The following is a 17,518-nucleotide window of genomic DNA, read 5'->3' as shown; positions in this document are numbered from 1 at the left end:
CAGTGAAAGGCCAAGATTTGAGCCTCTATAAGTAGGAATTGTAACAAGGTTTTTAAAATTTGTATTAGCTAAGCTTATAGCAGCAGTAGTGTAATTGGCCCCCTCTCTTTTCCTTGGCAATAATTTTATTCCCTCACTGTGGGAAGTTCCTTGGCCTTTGGGAGGAATAGAATTATTGTGTTATAAAGCACATCAACAATGATGAATGTCACTTAAATCCAATGCATCCCACGCTGGAATTTTGTAGAGTAAGGTGAAATTTAACATTTTGGACTGGAATCTTGGCTAGTTTGTTAAGAGCCAGCTGATATTTAAATTTCTGCTTTAAAACATGCCTACTGTCTTTGTTCTTATTTAGGCCTGCACATTACATTAGGCATGTGACCTTTAATGTTCTACAAAATGCACTATTTTTAAAGATTTTTGATTCCCTTTTAATCCACATTAAAATAAATCATACAGTTTTCACTGAAAAGTACTGGAAGGAAAGGTATATTTCAGGCGTGTTCACTGATCATTAAAGGGAGACTACATTTTTGTGGCTGTCATCATGCAAGCCACAAATCAATGGCTTTTTACAAAATATCCATGACTTGACATTTTATGATTTGTGTGTGTAGGTAGGGAAATGTGACTGTAAACAATTTAGTCCCCACACATTTTTTTTTTTTTTTTGTGTGCCAGTATAATTGTATTGGGTACGGGTGCAATGTTTACCAATATAGTTATGCTGATACAGACCCATGCCCTAGCAGCCAAAACCATGTCTCTCACTCTGTGTCTCCTGCTCACACTCAATAGCTCTCTCACGGCCACCCTACAGTGCCCTGTGCCCCTGGCTGTCTTTTGTTTGGGTGCTGTGCTGTCCTGCACCATTGGTGGCCTGCATCTAGCCCTCCTGCTGCAGGGTCTGACCGGTCTCAGATGTGCTCAGAGCAGGCCTACAGGTTTGGGCCCTGCTGGCAAGATAGGTGTTTCCCTGCCTAATTTTAAAATCCTGCCCCAGCTCCAGTTTGAGCTATCACTCTGAGTAGCATTTTGGCTGGTTGGAAAATGTCACCTGATGGAAGCACAGGCACTTAAAGGTGTTAGCCAGCACCTGAGCTGAGTTTTGGAAAATGCCAGTGGTGCTTACATGATGGATGTAGACATATATCTGTTCGAGTGCCTAAATCCCTTTAAAAAGCTAGCCGTTAGCCTCTCTGTGCCTTAGATGCCCATCTACAACATGGGGATAATAGCGCTTTTCTCCCTCACAGGGGTGTTGAGAGGACAAATACATTAAAGATTGAGGCACTCAGACTATCGTGATGGGGGCCCATATAAATGGGTAATATAGCTTGGTTGCATTAATTTTCTTGTGGAGCCCCTCTGCACTATGCAACCCTCTTTTGGGGAGTGGCAGCGGGGATATATTGGGAGTACTACAGAGCTCACTGATGCTGTGCTGGTGGAGAGCGAGAGAGCTGTAGAGTGCCCGGAGGCAGTGTGGAGATGCAATGAAGGTCCTGACTTTTTAAGGACCAGGGGTTTCTGTTCCAAAAAGCATGATCTGGTGAAACTTTGTGAAGGAACATTGTGATGTTTTCTATCCCCATGCACAGATGTTTCCAGGTAGGGGAATTATCAAAAGCGTAGGTAATACACATGGAAATCACCAAGCTGGTCATCTGATCCACTTCCAGCATCATTCAGGAATATAGACAGTTGGCTTAACTGAATTCTTTTGGGGCTTGGCTGGCTTACTGGTATTCTGCATCCATACAGTCCTTTTTTCTCCATTTTTAAATGATAATACATAATAGTATTTCTCTAAGAGTTAACGCAGGTAGGAAGAACAAGTCATGTTGAAACTGTCAAGGTACAGACTCATGTCACTTTTAGTATATTATGAAATAGTGCATGAAACATGTAGGATTTAAAAAAAAATTTCCAGCAAGTAATTTCAGAGACTAATAGTAGGTTATCCTCCTTCATCCATAATGCTGTGCACCATAGGAGCTTTTTATTAAAACAAAAGGCAAATTCTCGATATTAGGCTTTCCAGTTGTTTTCATTATTATTTTAGAAAGGAAAGATGTGCTGCATTTCAAGTTTATCTCTGTGTACGGACTCCATTCCCAGACCTGCAACCTACAGAATTTCGCATAGTACAAACCATTCATGCCCTTAGTCATATTAACATCAAAGCTGAAAAATAAAGGTATATCCTATATAAAATTCTAGTCTGCCTCATTTAGATAACACCCTGAACTATAAATTAAACAATAAAGATGCTCCCATGTTACCACTTTCCTAAATGCTTTTTTTTTCTTGTTGCTCCTAGTAGTTTTGTTTTCCCTACGATATTATCAGACAATTCTGCCTGAATGTGGTCCATGCTGGACTGTGCAGATTACCAAACTAATGACATGCAGCCTTCTTGCTATTGTAACACCTCTATTCTTACAAGTGGGAATTTGGAGTGACAGACCAAAGCTGTTTGCTATCAATTTAGCAAAAATTGCATCTGCCAGATTGCCAAAATCCATTTCAGAGACAAAAATCGATTAATATTCTGATTTGTTACCTGTCATTATTGGTCACACTATATTATACCTTTCCACAAGTTATAACCTCTAGGGAAAAAATCTATTTTGTTAAATGTAATGCTTTTCCAAATATATTTTTAATTTGCTTGTACTGTCTACTTGCTATTTTTTTAAGAGCATGGACATTGTTATGATAGCTGCTATTCAAAAAAAACCTTAACTCATTTTGGAGGTTAGTAAAGTATCAAAATAACCTATTTGTGTCACTGTGTGAAATTTTTGAAATGAAAAGGAATTTTATAATTAAATGCAATATCACTTCAGAAATGATTCTAATAATATTCTATTAACTGTACTTTATTTTCATAAACTATTATTTATTATTATTAATAATATATAATTATATGTAGTAAAGAGGTTTGGTCATATAATAATGTTTTGGAAAATATATAACTATATAGTTAATGTTTTGGAAACTGAAAATAAAATTAAAATCAAGTGTCAGCATTCCTGGTGCATCCATCTGATTTGCTGAAAGGCCCACAAATATGGTTTTAATATTTTCTAGTTAAACTGTAGAAATATTTTCTCAAAAAGATCTAGAATATTAGCAGTAGCTTTTTACCATTAGAGTGTCTATCTAACCATATTTTACTTACATGGAATTTTATTCAGTTCATTCATAAACTTCTCCTTTAACTTTGAAAATGCATCTTCTTTTCCACCTCCTGCTCCAGGACTGGCTGGTTCTGTGACATTAATTGGCAGTGAAGCTGCAATGGTGGTGGCTGGTGGTGCGGCCAGGGCCTCGTGACGACTTTCACTCACCATTTTCGTTTCCAGGGAAACAGCTACTGGAAAAATAGAAACAAAAGAAAATATTTAAATGGTTCTTATATCAACAGGTCTCAAAGATACAGGACATCAATTGATGCTCCAGCATACTGGGTAAATATCACATCATTAGCATATTGCTTCTTGTTGGTTCATACAATATTTATTAGACTACAGGAAAGGGTCTTTTCCAGAGGTAGTATCAGCTGTAGTTATTATCTTATGATACTTCTCCAACACTGCTGAGTTTTGAACTGTTGAATCTGTTAGATACCTCACAGTTGCTATAACCCTGTTGCTTAGATTTAGCTTTTTGCCCTTTAATTTTGAAAGTGTAAGTAAACTCACTGACAGCAGTTCAAGATAAACAAACACTATATTGTATTTACAGAAGTGCGTGTGTGTTGGTAGGGGGTGAGAAGAGTCAGAGCCAAGATGTTTATGTAAAATAAATCAAGAAATTATAATCATATAAGAAAAACACCTCCAAGCTTTCTTGCAAAACCAATAATCTACTAGTTGTACCCAGTTAAGCAGAATTGTACACTATGCAGAAATTGATTAGCATCCATTCCTGATCCTCACTTTTTGAAAGTAACTTCCCTTCTAGTCATTTCCTATGACATTTGCTACAGACAATATTCTCTTAAATTATGTTTCACCGGTGTATTCATGAACTATGTCGATGAGGTAGTTAACTGAAGCCAGATTGAAGCAACCACAATGTTGACACACATATGCTCCCACATTAACATACTTTTAATGTAATGTTTATTTGAGGTGCATTTTGCAAAACTTTTACTTGAGCTATAGGATAAAAACTTGTTATGGGGCCCACATGGCACAATTTTAGTGTTACCAGAAGGTTGGTTGAAGTGTTTGTCTTGGTTTAACAGTGTTCTGATGTTCCACTGTGTCCTAAATATCATTGACTTGACTAATCATCCTTCATTTTTTATTTCAGAAAACCAGAGGGAGAAGGGATTTGAGAGATAACAATCATTCATTATTGCTCTGAGTATACTACTGCTCTCACAGTCCCAAAAGGAACTTGGCCTATAGCCTTCCATAGAGAAATTTAAATAACCACCAAATGAACAAAATGAGACACATGAAAATGAAATGAGCAAAAAACTTCCACGTAGCAAATTCATGAATCAAGACCCAAATCTTTCTCAACTTACATCATGGGCCTCTTCAAGTTACTCAGGCAATAAGAACAATGAGGAGTCCAGTGGCACTTTAGAGTAGGGTTACCATTCGTCCGGATTCCCTCGGACATGTCCGGCTTTTTAAGCTAAAAATAGCGTCCGGGAGGAATTTGCAAATGTCCGGACTCCCCCCCCATGCAGAGCACGCACGGCTAACAGTGCTGCCGGCCGGCCGGTGTCACTTACATGGGGCTCCGACACTCAGCCAGAGAGGGCTCCTCCTCCTCCCTCCCTCCCTCCCTGCATCGCAGATCGGCTCCGGCAGTTTGGAGCTCCTCCCCTGCTGCTGCCCAGCAGCTCAGGCAGTTCCTGAGCAAGTTCACCAGACATTAGGTGAAGAAAGGCCAACAACAAGGGGGGCAGGGGGTCAGAGAAGGGGCAGGGAGGTTTTGGAGGGGGCAGTCAAAAGACGGGGGGGGTCGGGAGTTCCGGGGGGCTTTCTGGGGGTGGGGGTGTGGATAAGGTTTTGGGCAGTCAGGGTACAGGTAGGGGGTAGGGTCCTGGGGGGCATTTTGGGGGGGGTCTTAGGAGGGGGCAGTTAGGGGACAAGGAACAGGGAGTCTTAGGTAGGGGGTGGGGTTCTGGAGGGCAGTTAGGAGCAGGGGTCCCAGGAGGGGGCAGTCAGGGGACAAGGGGGGGGGTTGGGAGTTCTGGGGGGGGCTGTCAGAGGGCAGGAGTGGGGAGAGGGATCGGAGCAGTCAGGGGATAGGGAGCAGAGGGGTTTAGATGGGTCGGGAGTTCTGGGGGGGGCAGTCAGGGGGTGGGGAGTGGTTGGATGGGGCGTGGGAGTCCCAGGGGTCTGTCTGGGGGTGGGGGTGTGGATAAGGGTTGGGGCAATCAGGGTAGAGGTAGGGGGGTAGAGTCCTAGGGGGCCAGTTAGGATGGGGGGAGGGTCTCAGGAGGGGGCAGTCAGGGGACAAGAGGCAGGGAGGCTTAGGTAGGGGGTGGAGTCCTGGGGGGCAGTTAGGGGAAGGGGTCCCAGGAGGGGGCAGTCAGGGGACAAGGGGGGGAGGTTTGGCGGTTCTGAGGGGGGGGAGTGGGAGGGGCAGGGGCGGGGCTAGGGCAGGACGGGACGGGGCTAGGGCAGGACAGGGGCAGGGCTCCTCCCGTCCTCTTTTTTGCTTGCTGGATTACGGTAACCCTACTTTAGAGACTAACAGATTTATTTGGGCATAAGCTTTCATGGGTAAAAAACCTACTTCAGAGGCACTAAAAAACCCACTTCTTCAGTTAGGCATTGTGATGCTGAACATCACAGTGCCTAACTTCTAGGTACCTAGAAAAATCATTGGGATTCACAAAGCCCGAGTTAGGCACTTAGGCTCCTGCACAATAAATGGGCAGAGATAGGAGCCTTAGATGGTGATCTACAAAAGGCAGCACACTACACAGGATGCTGTCTAAGCTAGCCAATGGGCGATGCTGATCAGAGGGATGTGTGCTAAGCCCCATCCTTCTCATGGAGATAGGGGCCTAATTTCAAACCTTTCTCTGCTAGTGATTCTCAACTGTAAACCTTCTCCTGGTGTTAGGCCCCTATGCCATGTTTGCACAAGGCTGAGGACGAGGACTTTCTCCCTCATAACATTTAGCCCAATGCTTAGGGTAGTCACCTGGGATGTTGGAGACCCCCACTTCAATTCCCCCCCCCCCTTGAGTGGGAGAAAGGATTTATGGATCCTGGGTCTCCCATATCCTGGGTCAGAGCTCCAACCACCACTCTATAAAGTCACTTGTGTTTATGTTTGTGCATTTTTTCTTGTTCTCTCTCACCCCCGCCCCCGCTCCCCTGAGACGGAAGATGTGTTTGTTACATGCTGTGTGCACTAGCTGGTTTCTGTTAGTCTGTTTTCTGTTTTGTTACTGGCTGTTTCTTTGTTTTAGGGGCATTGTTGGGTCTCCCCTTTTGCCTTAGGTGAGGGTTCTCCATGGGGCCCACTTCAGATGGGTTTAGCAATTTGACCCGCAAGTAAGGGGTTTTGTGTGTCCCTGCTCTCTCCTGCACTGGGAAAGATATGTTGCTGAGTGTAGGTAAAGTATTGACTGTGCTACTATAAAATCTGCCTCTCAAATGAGCAAATCTATAGTGATTTTCCTGGCCCAGGAGCAGTTTGTGAATTGTTTGGTACAGGAGGGACTTTGGGTGAAGGAGTCTTTTGTTCATGTTTTCCTTTGTTTACTCCTCCTGCTAAAGTAATTTTTTCCAAAGTCCCACATGAGATGATAGTGTCTTCTCTCTCCCATTATGGGAAGGCAGTTTCTGCTGTTAGGCTATTTCTGTTAGGATGCAAGAACCCAAATATGAGGCATGTTATGTCATTCTGGCACCAGGTTTATGGGGCTCTAAATAACCCCAAATAGCCCTTGAACCCATTTTTAAAGTACCACACTGATGGGGTGGATTAGACAATATTTGCTACCTCTGGAAACATGAAATATTTCTTTTGTGGTGGCCCTGGTCATTTGAAGGGTTCCTGCCCACTGTTGGCTAGGAGGCCCCTGGTAAGAATGTGAGACCCAGGAATAGTGGGGAAGGGGCTGGGACATCAAGGGAGCAGCAGGAAACAGCCGGCAACTGTACTGACAGATTCTATCTCCCCCCTTGCCATATATGGTCTGCTGTTGTTCAGGGAGCAGCTCCTCCCCTTCTCCAAGGAAACCTCTATTGTGACTCAATCACTTGTACCTGGACAGAAGCAAGGAGGTTGAGGAGCTCCTCCCTGCGGAGGAAGGAGAGACAGATTCTAGAGATGGAGGTGAAGAACAAACCAACGAGACATTTATCCGAGATTATTTCTAAAAGGGCTAAGATGTTGGAAACCCCTGAGCTGCTGGCAGTGGCTGAGAATGGAGCTGCATGCCCTGAAAAGGAACAGAGTGTTGCAAAGGGTGGTAGCTCCATGCGTGGAGCTCCCAGTGGGGTACTGACTTCCCCTGGCATCGTGAGTCCTCAAGCCTCCAGTCTTGCATGCTGCAGTGATGATGCTGGGTCCCAGCCTGAGGCTGTGCTGCCTCCCACTCTTGGGAAAATAGATATGTCAGCATGCTCCTTCATGAATAATGAGAATGTTACAATAGCAGCTCAACGTTCTTCTGAGCTGGTGGAATCTGAGGGAGAGGAAGAAGATGATGAGGATCTCTCTGACTCTTCACTGGTTCCTGATGTCCCAGCCAGTCAGCTGTATAGAAAGGGGGGGTACAGCATGACGGAGATTAGTAACTTTGTAGATAGCGCTAAAGAGAAGCGGGGAATTGTTGTCGAGGCCTGTTTCCCTGATTTACAGTGCTTCGTTCATTCAGCTGTGTTGGGGGGTTTGCATTTGAGTCTGGCAGTATTGCCCAGCGAAGAGTCTGTGGCCGAGAGCCTGTGGCCATGTTGCCAAGCAGCAAGAGTCTACAACCGGTATTAGGGGAAACCTGGTCCTCCTGCTCCAACAGGTTGCAAAGCAGGGCCCTGTGACTAGCTGTTTCGATATGTAGCCTGCGGGGCAGATGCCACAAAGCCTACTCTCTAGGTCACTTCCTATCGTGGCTTCTGCCCCTCCAAAGTCACAGAGTCAGCTTATGGACTCACCAAGGGGGGCTTCTCTATGACCGGGGTCCGGAGGCTTCTCTTTGTTAGTCGTGGCCCGCCCTTCCTAGTCTACATGGGGGCCTCCGGCAGCTCGGCAGCGGGGTCTGGTCCAGGTGGTGAGGAACTCCTGCAGCCTCTCTGAGGAGCTACAAGCCTAGGACTGCTCCCTTGTGTAGTCTGTCGACTGAGCTGGGATGCTCCCTTTGGAGCTCTGCCTCAATTGTGAGCATGCCCAGCAGGTGTGGCTGGGCAGGGCATCTGAGCCCAGAGCTGTTCATTAACCCTTTTTTCCCTGGTATGGAGCTTATACACCCCACCACAAGCACAAAGAGGGATACCTCGGCTGATTGTAGGAAACATTTCCATCTTGGAAAGTTGTTGAGCAAGGTGAGGAAGCATGTGGGGAGGCCTCTCCATGGCTCATTTTGTTCAAAGTATTTCCACTTTCCATTGTTTCTCTCTGCTGCTTGACTCTCTCCTTCTAGAGTCTATGGTGCTGCTCAACTTTGGCACTCTAACTATTAATGGATGCTGGGATGGTCATAAAAGGGCACAACTCTTTGAATTTCTCAGACAAAAATGGGCTGATGTTATCCTTTTACAAGAGATGCATTCGGACTCTGATAATCAGGGAAACTGGTTGAAGGAACAGACAGCTTCCTTGAGCCAATGTCACTGTTGGGGTGCCTGTTCTCTTTTCCCAGGGTGCAGTGGCACAGATCATTCCTATGAAGGAGACTGTGCAGGGTTGGCTTCTTCAAGAGGGAACACCTACTGGCACTTTTGTTTTTAATCTTTTTACTGTGCATGCCCCTACTCTGAGGCGACATCTTTTCTCCTTTCTGCAGACACTTGCCCATGCCATGCTTGACTGTGATCCTCTGATATTATTGTTCTGGGAAGAAATTTCAATTGCACTGTACATTATGTTTTAGACAGGAACCAGTGGTGGGATGTCAGAAAGGTCCAGATTCAACTGTTCTGCCAACAGTATACCCATGCTGCCACATGGTCTTTGCATCAGGCCATCAATGCCCTGGAATGAGACATCTTGGGCTTTCATGGCAACCTTGATGTGGGAAACCAGGTGCAGATTCACCAAACCTTAACTGAGGACTACCAGCTCCTGAGGTGCTTGTTGGAAGAGAAGGTGCAAAGGAGCCCTGGTTCGGGCCCATTTTACTCAGCTGCATAAAACTGATGCTCCTACAATGTTCTTTTTCGGGTTGGAGAAAGAGTCTATGGGCTGTCAGCAGATTTTTGCCTACAACTGCTGGGTGGTCATCTGATGGCTGATCCTGCTGAGAGCTGGAAAGCAGCTGTTTCTTTTTACATTACTCTGTACTCACCTGATGCCTGTGATGTGCTGGCAATAGAGGAGCTGGACCAGGGGTTACCCCGTCTGACTGGTGAGGAACAGCGGTGCCTGGACACCCTTCTGTCACTGCAGGGTGTCCAGCAGCTCTCTACAGGCAAAGTCACAAATATTGATGGGCTGCAATCTGAATTTTACAAGCATTTCTAGCATCTTATTGGTCCTGACTTTTTTCTAGTGGTGCTGGAGTGTATCCAAGAGAAAATACTGCCCCTCAGTGGCTGCAGGGCAGTGATCTCAAAAAAGGGGACCTCTGTGATTCATGGAACTGGAGACCTATTTCTCTTCTCTGATTATAAGATTTTATCCAGGACCTTAGCTAACTGACTGAAGGACTATCTGGATTCTTTGATACACCCCGATCAAATATATTGTATTCCTAAACACTGTATTTTTGATAATTTGTTTTTGATGGGTGATGTACTACGGTTACCAAACTTTGTAATCTGGATCTGGGGCTTATTTCAATGTACCAGGAGAAGGCCTTTGACAGAATTAATTATAACTTTCTTTTATAAATGATAGAAGCTTTTGGGATTGGGCCAGAGTTTGCGTCATACATTTCTTTATTGTACCATAATGTTTTTATTTTCCTAAAAGATTAAAGGGGGTTTTAGCCTCAACTTCCCAGTTCACAGAGGCATTTGTCAGTGGTGTCCTCTGGGATGCTGTATGCTTTTAGTTTGGAGCCATTCCTGCACCTCCTCATAAACTGTCTGGCCTTTCTCTGCCAGTTTTCCTCGCGTCTGACAGTGACGTGCAGGCACTGTGCGCTTGTTTACAAGTGTATGAACAGGCATCGTCTGCCTGCATTACAGGTCTAAGAGCAATTCAGTCTTACTGGGTTCTTAACAGTGTAGCGGTCCCCCTTTGTTGCCCCAACAATTGCTATAGGGGACCTCTAAGACTAACATGTTAGGGGTCTTTTCCGGATCTGAGCAATATATGCTAAGGAACTAGGAGGTGGCCAAGGAGAAGGTGCAAGATCACCTGGCAGAAATGGCGCTGGTTCCTTCCAGGACTCTTTTTGGGGACAGGTTTTTGATTGCCAACAACGCTGTGGCCTCAATGTTGTGGCACCGGCTAATGTGTCTGGGACCCTCCCCAGGCTTTTGGGACAGTACTCAGAGGTATATTAATCATTTTTTTTAAATAGTTCCCATTGGTTGTGCCCTGCTTTGCCGTTCCTGTCATTAGATGAAGGAGGCCAGAAGCTCACTGATTTAGTCAGTCCGGTGGCAGCTTTTTGCCTCTAGTCTGTTTAGCGTTTGCTGTACTCTGACTCCCTGCTGGCCTGGAAGTCGCTTGCTTTTTCTCTCCTCCATTGTGCTGGGGGGATGGACTTTGACTCTCACCTATTTTTATTGCACCTGTTCAGTTACAGAGTCTAGATTTGCTTCGATTCTATAATGGTCTCTAATGCCTGGTGACTTCTGCAAAGAGTGCAGCCTGAGCAGGTGTTTTCCAGTTTATGGCTCTCGGAAGAGCTGCTGTTTTTTAACCCACGTTTTCCTGATGAAGTGCTCTCCTCCAGGAGCCTGTTGCCTGCCTTTATGTAGGCTGGGTTGACCAAGCTCTCCTACCTGATTATTTCTAGTTGGTCAAGCTGGAAGTTGACAACAACTCTTGCTGTTCAGACCAGAATCCGGTCTGTGCATTTTTTGGACAAGGTCCTCGCTGAACTGCAGGTGTTGCTTCGACAACAGACAGCTCAGTAGTTGCAGTACGTTTTTTGCAAAGATTGCAGAGATTGAATCCTGTATTCCCCTCCCTAGCTGACTCCCCTTCTGTGGATGAGATCCTTGTGCAACCAGCAGATTGTTGGTACTGGAAGGATTTGGTGAATGTTCCCTTTGCAACCATAAGCAAGAAGCAACTCTGTAATATATGAGTCAAAGTGCAGTATTATGCCACCCTCTCTGATCTTCCTGATTCAGCCTGTAGGATGCTTCTGTCCCGGGTGACACTATATCCCCGGCTTGGAGTACGTTGTACAAACCTCTGCCTAAGTGCTTCAGTGACTTGTAGCAACCAATTATTTTGTGCACCATATTACCCCGAGGCATTTGCCCAGTATCCCTTTTGCTCTGTTTCAGACACCCCTGTTTGATTCCTCTTTTTCTTTTTTTGCAGCAGTTTTCAGTGGTTTGGGATGAGTTTTCTCCAAGCCTGTTTGTTCTGGGAATGAGACAGTGCTCTCATTTGGCTGGTTTCTGGGTCAGGCAAAACTAGCCCTTTTGAAATCTCATGAGAACATAGTAGCTGGGGTTATGGGGTGTGACGTGCTAGAGCTGTTCCACATGCACCATTGTGGCCCAGCTATGGATTGATTATACTTTTCATAAACTGACATGTAACCTGGACACTTTTCGGGTGACTTGCTGTTAACAATATTTTGAGTGAACTTGGCGATGATGTTTTAGTGATTCATGTTAAATGTTCACTTAACTAAGCTATGTTTTGCTTTATTTTATGAATATCTTTTGTGTGTATATTTTGTAATTTTAAAACATTTTAAAATAGTGAGCACTCACCCACTATGTGGGAGACCCAGAATCCAATCCCCCTGCTCCAATGACTGTATTTATCCACAGTGCAACAGGTTCAGCAGGGAGAGATTGAGGGAGCCCCACATTAGACTATCCCAGAGCCCACTGGTTAGAGCACTCAACTGAGAGTTGGCAGCTAAGTTCCCTGTAAGCTGCAGGGCCATGCAGCAGCCTATTTAGCACCACGCAGGCACTCAAGGAACCCTCCTGGGGACCTGACGTGGCCGGGGAAGGGGCGTCCCTCCCCCAGCTCCCACCTAGCCCGACCCCCAACCTGCTGTGGCCGGGGCACCCCTCCCCTGGTCCCAACTCTGCTGTGGTGCAGCCTGGCATGGCTGAAGCGGCCCAGCCCCAGTTGTGACTGGGGTGGCCCGGCCTGGATTGGACCGGACCCAGACGGGCTAGGGCGGCCCTCCCCCGGCCCAGACCTGCTGGGGCCGGGGGAGGGGCGCCTATTCTCCAGCCCCAGAGCCGCTGCAGCATGGAGAGGTGCCTCTTGCCCCCCATCCCAGGTGCTGCTGTGGGGAGAGAGAGCTGGGGGGAGTCCTTTCTCTCTACTGTAGCCCCTGAGCACCCTCCTGCACCCCAAACCCCTCATCCCCAACCCCACCCCAGAGCTCGCACCCCCAGCCAGAGCCCTCACCCCTGATCCCCAACCCTCTGCCCCAGCCCTGAGCCCTTTATCCCCGGCCCCACCCCAGAGCTGAGTGCCCCTGTGTTCCTTGTCTTGCTCTTAGCTTTTTACCTTATTCTCTGCATCTGCCCTGTGCCGTTTCCAGACTAACAGAAAAGGATGACGACGATGATGCACCAGAGGTTATATGATATAGCTTTGTCTAATATTTCATTGCTTATGTTATTTGCAAACATGAATCTATTTACCTACTGCCTATAATGGGGTGGGGGGAAGTTCAACAGTGGCTTGATCTAAAGCACACTTAAGTCAATGGAAATATTCATATTGGTTTCAGTGGACTTTGGATCAGGTCTTATGACTAACTCTCCTCAGTCACTGACCACAATTACATTAGGGCAAAATGAAAATTGCAGCATTTGTGCCCAGCACTAAAAAACATGCCAGCTATTTCAGACTAGAAAGATCTCTCTCCATATGCTCTGATAAATGCCAAATACTATGAAATAAAACATGCAGAGCCGTTAGCTGTATATTTTAGTGTTATTTTACGTTATAGCATTTTGTCAATGAATGTCAGTTAAATCAGAAGCAGAGCCTATGATATATCATAATTAAATTAAAATTACATTGCTTAATTGTAATATATTGCTTAATTATTTCAGGCCTGGCAGTTGAATATTCTGGCTTGTAATGGAAGACACAATTTCCAGTGATGACTTTCAGCTAATTAAAAATTAAGGCAAATGTTGTAATTTATTTATTTATAATTTTGGAGTCACATTTTTAAAAAAATGTACTGGAAGAGCACATTTGAAATGTTTCTTAAAAAAAAGTAAGGAAAAATAATGAAACAAGTAGATTCCTCTGATCTCTAGGACCAGTCCTCTCTAGATTCATAGTGCAGTAAGAGGTCACTATATCTAATGAGGCATGCACAAATACTCTGAGACCTGCCTTAAAGCCTTCCACCTTTACATGCCAAAGACAGTCGTATTTCTAGAAGATGTGTTCGGACCTAAAAGAAAAAAAAATGTGATCCAGAAAAGTTCCCTGCAATAAATTTCAAGCTTCTGAACAGCACGTATGTGCACTGAGATGGCACCCAATGGCTGCCTTTACCATATTACTATTCTATTCCACAGGGAGGGTATAAACACTGTAGTGGCATTATTATAGAGCATAGAGTCTGAATGATTAGTGTACTGTTCTTTTGTAAAATAAAGATTACTTTAATACTACAGTGTGTTTGTGAAGGTAAAGCTTTTTACAATAGTAGAATATTTGCGATTTATGAAGTGACAGCCATAGACACAAGCACACAAAATAATCAAAACTAAATTTCGGTTAAGAAATAAGTAGCCATGGAATGAAGTTATGATTCCCTTTGCAGCATTAATACAGTTTTATTATATGATTATACTGACCTCTATGGAATATTACATATGGATTTACAGTTATAAGAAAAAGTGCAGTTTCCTTGTGTTATATTCTAATGCATTTGCCAAATAGTGTAATACTGTCAACATTGCGTGATTTTGAAATACCCCACAGACAATTGTTATTCTTATGCATACTGATTCCTTTGTGTATCACTACTGCTATCCACACATGTTAGTGCTTAGTTTATTAGAAGTCATATTTAAAAGCTAGATATAAAACAAAGAACCAAACAAGCCGACAGAGAACGTAAAAGTGTTATCGGGAGCTCTTATTAAGGAAAATTGTTCTCTTCTATATAGAAATCTGCAGGAATTGGAAACTAATTCTGGGAGAGATGATAATCTGAACCACTGAGAATGCTAGAATTTATGGTTCCAATCTCCACTATGCATGAATAATCACTAGAGAATGGACATTCCATTAGTGTCAACTCGGTTTCTTCCTAACTCTTCCTCTGAAGAAGGTACATACCTTTTTAGGACAGGTATGACACTGTTCATTCCTTAGTATCTGAACAGTTTACAACCACACAAATCTGAAAATCTTGGGTATTCATCAGAGGTTTCTTTATGGAAGCACCTGCCTCTGCCCAGCTGTCCCTGTGCAGGATTCCTTCAGAAGTCCTATGCAAGGAGATCCCTTGAAACCCATCTCGAAGGGTCATAATGAGAAGTGGAAGGCAGTGGACATTTTTATAGACAAAGTTGATGTAACCTATGGGGCGAAAGGGGAGTTAAATCCATGATTTAACCTTCCTTCTTTCCCATCCATAGGACTGGAGAGTTGGAGAAGAGGGAATATGCTGCAGAGGCAGCACCTCCCCCTTTCAAACACATGCACACTGAAGCTGAAATCTGGACATCACACCGGAAAATGGAAGGAGCTTGGGGCCATGAGGCTGACCTCATTAGAATTCTGCTTGACCTGCTCTAAAGTGTTCTTGAAAAGAAAGCTGAACCACTTCTAAGAGTTAGGCGAAATCTTTGTTATCCTTTCAAGACATGCCAATTAGAGATGTGTGAAATGCTCACAGTGAACCCTCCCCTTGTCAGTTTCAGATTTCATTGAGAGTGAAACTCACCAAAGTACATCACCTTTTGGCATTCCTTCTGGATGTGCAGGCTAGAGTCTAAACCAGTCAAGTTTCTATGGTTTTCTGCTCTGTCCATTATGGGCATATCAGGTCCCAGAATGGCGTACAGTATGGGTCCAGCACAGCAGGAGCAAAAGGATCTGGTGGAACACCTCTAGCCCTGTTGACAAAGAATTGGTGCCATCCCTTCAAGGCAGAGGAATTGAGGAGAGCAGGCCTACCTTGTCTTTGTTTGCTCCTTCAAACTGAAGGAGCAAGGCAGCTTGACCAGTGAGAGACTTACTGGAAAGTGTCTATTTTATTTTTCCTCTTATCATTAATATGAAGATTTTTAGAGATGTTTGAGATCTTTGGCCATTTCAAAATATTGCATCTGGACCAACACTGAACCTCATCAATGCCATTAAAAAAGTATTATCAATTTAAAGGAGTAAGTAACATGATCTGCAAAGTACCAACTATTTATTTACCACCCTCTTACAAATTAAAATGGCTGAAACTATTTTTTTTTAAAGTCCTGTTATGGCAAGTTTCACACCAGAATAGATTTCGATGGGCAGTTATAAAACTCTGAGCAATAATTATGAACATTACTTCAATGATTGTGGTGCAACTACAGTGAGGGGTACAGTACTTTAATCAGAATCAAATATTGGAAGTTTGCTTCCAGATTATGCATGGTATATAGAGTACAGTAGATCTATTCAGCACCCCAAACATGTTCACCACAATAATTACTTTGAACATAATTACAAAACACATTCTAGGAAAAAAGCCCACTAAGATAAAACTAAATACTTGGCAAGTAAAAATTACTTTAGTTGCTCTATCATTTTCTGTTTACAGCTATATCCTATAGCACAATGAAGGCGAGAGACAACATTATTAACCTTCAGTGACAGTAGGGCCAGGATAAGTATATACTGGGAATGGAGAAAGGTTTCACATTATACTGAAAATGTACCAAATTCCATTAGTTTTTTCTTTAAATGAAGTGAATTCATCATTAACAAAATAGAAGCATTAGCAGAGTGTCTAAAGATATCTGAAATAAATGATCTCTTCCCAGGTTTAAATATTCTGGCGTTAATAATACATTTCTTCCTCATTCATCTCCCCATTAATGAAATAGCCTATCTTTCGAGCTTCAGTAACTGACATTTATTTTAAAAAGACAAGCTCCAAAAAGAGCTTTTCTAAGCATTTTGTAAAGATAGGCTTGTAACTATGTTTTCAGAAGAATGGAAGGGTCACGATAAAGATGTTATATCAAAACAGCCATTTCAACACTGCCACAGAGCCTTCAAATACAAACTGTATTTAGTATGGTTTTAAAGAAGGTACAGGAAATGGCCAGTGTTGCTTGTGAAAAAGGCAACATGATGAAAGTGGAATTTAAATCTCCCTGGGATCTATGTTGCCCTTTATGTGGAAGGAATGTGTATGTGAACAATTATGGGCATTATCTGCCTATATAATAGATCTTGTCAAACTAACGATATCTTTTTTGATGAGAATACAAGTTTGGTTGATAAAGGTAATAGTGTGGATGTAATAGACAGACTTCTGTAGGGCATTTGACTTGGTACCACATGACATTTTGATTAAAAAACTAGAATATAAAATTAACATGGCATACATTAAAAGGATAAAAAAATTGGCTAACAGCTGGATTTCAAAATGTAACTGTAAACAGGGAATTATCATCGAATGGGTCTGTTTCCACTGGGGTCCTACAGGAATCAGTTTGTGGTCATGCACCATTTAACATCTTTATTAATGAGGTGGAAGAAAACATAAAATCATCACTGATAAAGTTTGAAGATACCACAAAAATTGGAAGAGTGGTAAATATTTTGAAGTCGATAGGTCACTGATTCAGAGCGATGTAGATCACTTGGTAAACTGGGCATAAACAATATATGTTTTAATATGGCTAAACGGATACATCTGTGAACAAAGAACGTAGGCCATACTTAAAGGATGGGAGACTCTATCCTGGGAAGCAGCAACTCTGAAAAAGACTTGGGGGCTGTAACATTCCAGGATGCAATCCAGACCAGTGAGGTGCTATGCAATGTTCCCTCTAATTTTTTACGTCCATGTGCGGAATGAATTTTGTTATGTGCATCAATATGGAGGTGATGTGTGACTCCTCACCTTCATATTGGTGCACATAACAAAATTCATGTTGTGGGGGTTGGTGTGCGGGGGGGAGGGTGAGGGCTCTGGCTGGGGGTGCGGGCTCTAGGGTGGGGCCGGGGTTAAGGGGTT

At 43.7% G+C, this 17,518-nt stretch overlaps 1 protein-coding gene across 5 annotated transcripts in view; it reads right to left on the bottom strand.

Moving 5' to 3' along the window:
• The window catches only part of SYT1 (synaptotagmin 1), a 501,584-nt gene that overhangs the window by 164,832 nt on the left and 319,234 nt on the right, over nucleotides 1-17,518 (bottom strand). For 3 of the 5 annotated variants that reach the window (XM_054027093.1, XM_054027128.1, XM_054027102.1), the window contains one exon: nucleotides 3,191-3,385. In XM_054027093.1, coding sequence (XP_053883068.1) covers nucleotides 3,191-3,362 — 172 coding nt within the window. In that variant the 5' untranslated portion in view covers nucleotides 3,363-3,385. The remainder of the gene's footprint in view (nucleotides 1-3,190; nucleotides 3,386-17,518) is intronic. The other 2 variants (XM_054027110.1, XM_054027119.1) reach the window with 1 other exon arrangement.

This window comes from Malaclemys terrapin, chromosome 1 (genome assembly GCF_027887155.1).
Source record: "Malaclemys terrapin pileata isolate rMalTer1 chromosome 1, rMalTer1.hap1, whole genome shotgun sequence".
NCBI lineage: Eukaryota > Metazoa > Chordata > Testudines > Emydidae > Malaclemys > Malaclemys terrapin.
This window is presented reverse-complemented; position numbering and strand designations above follow the sequence as displayed.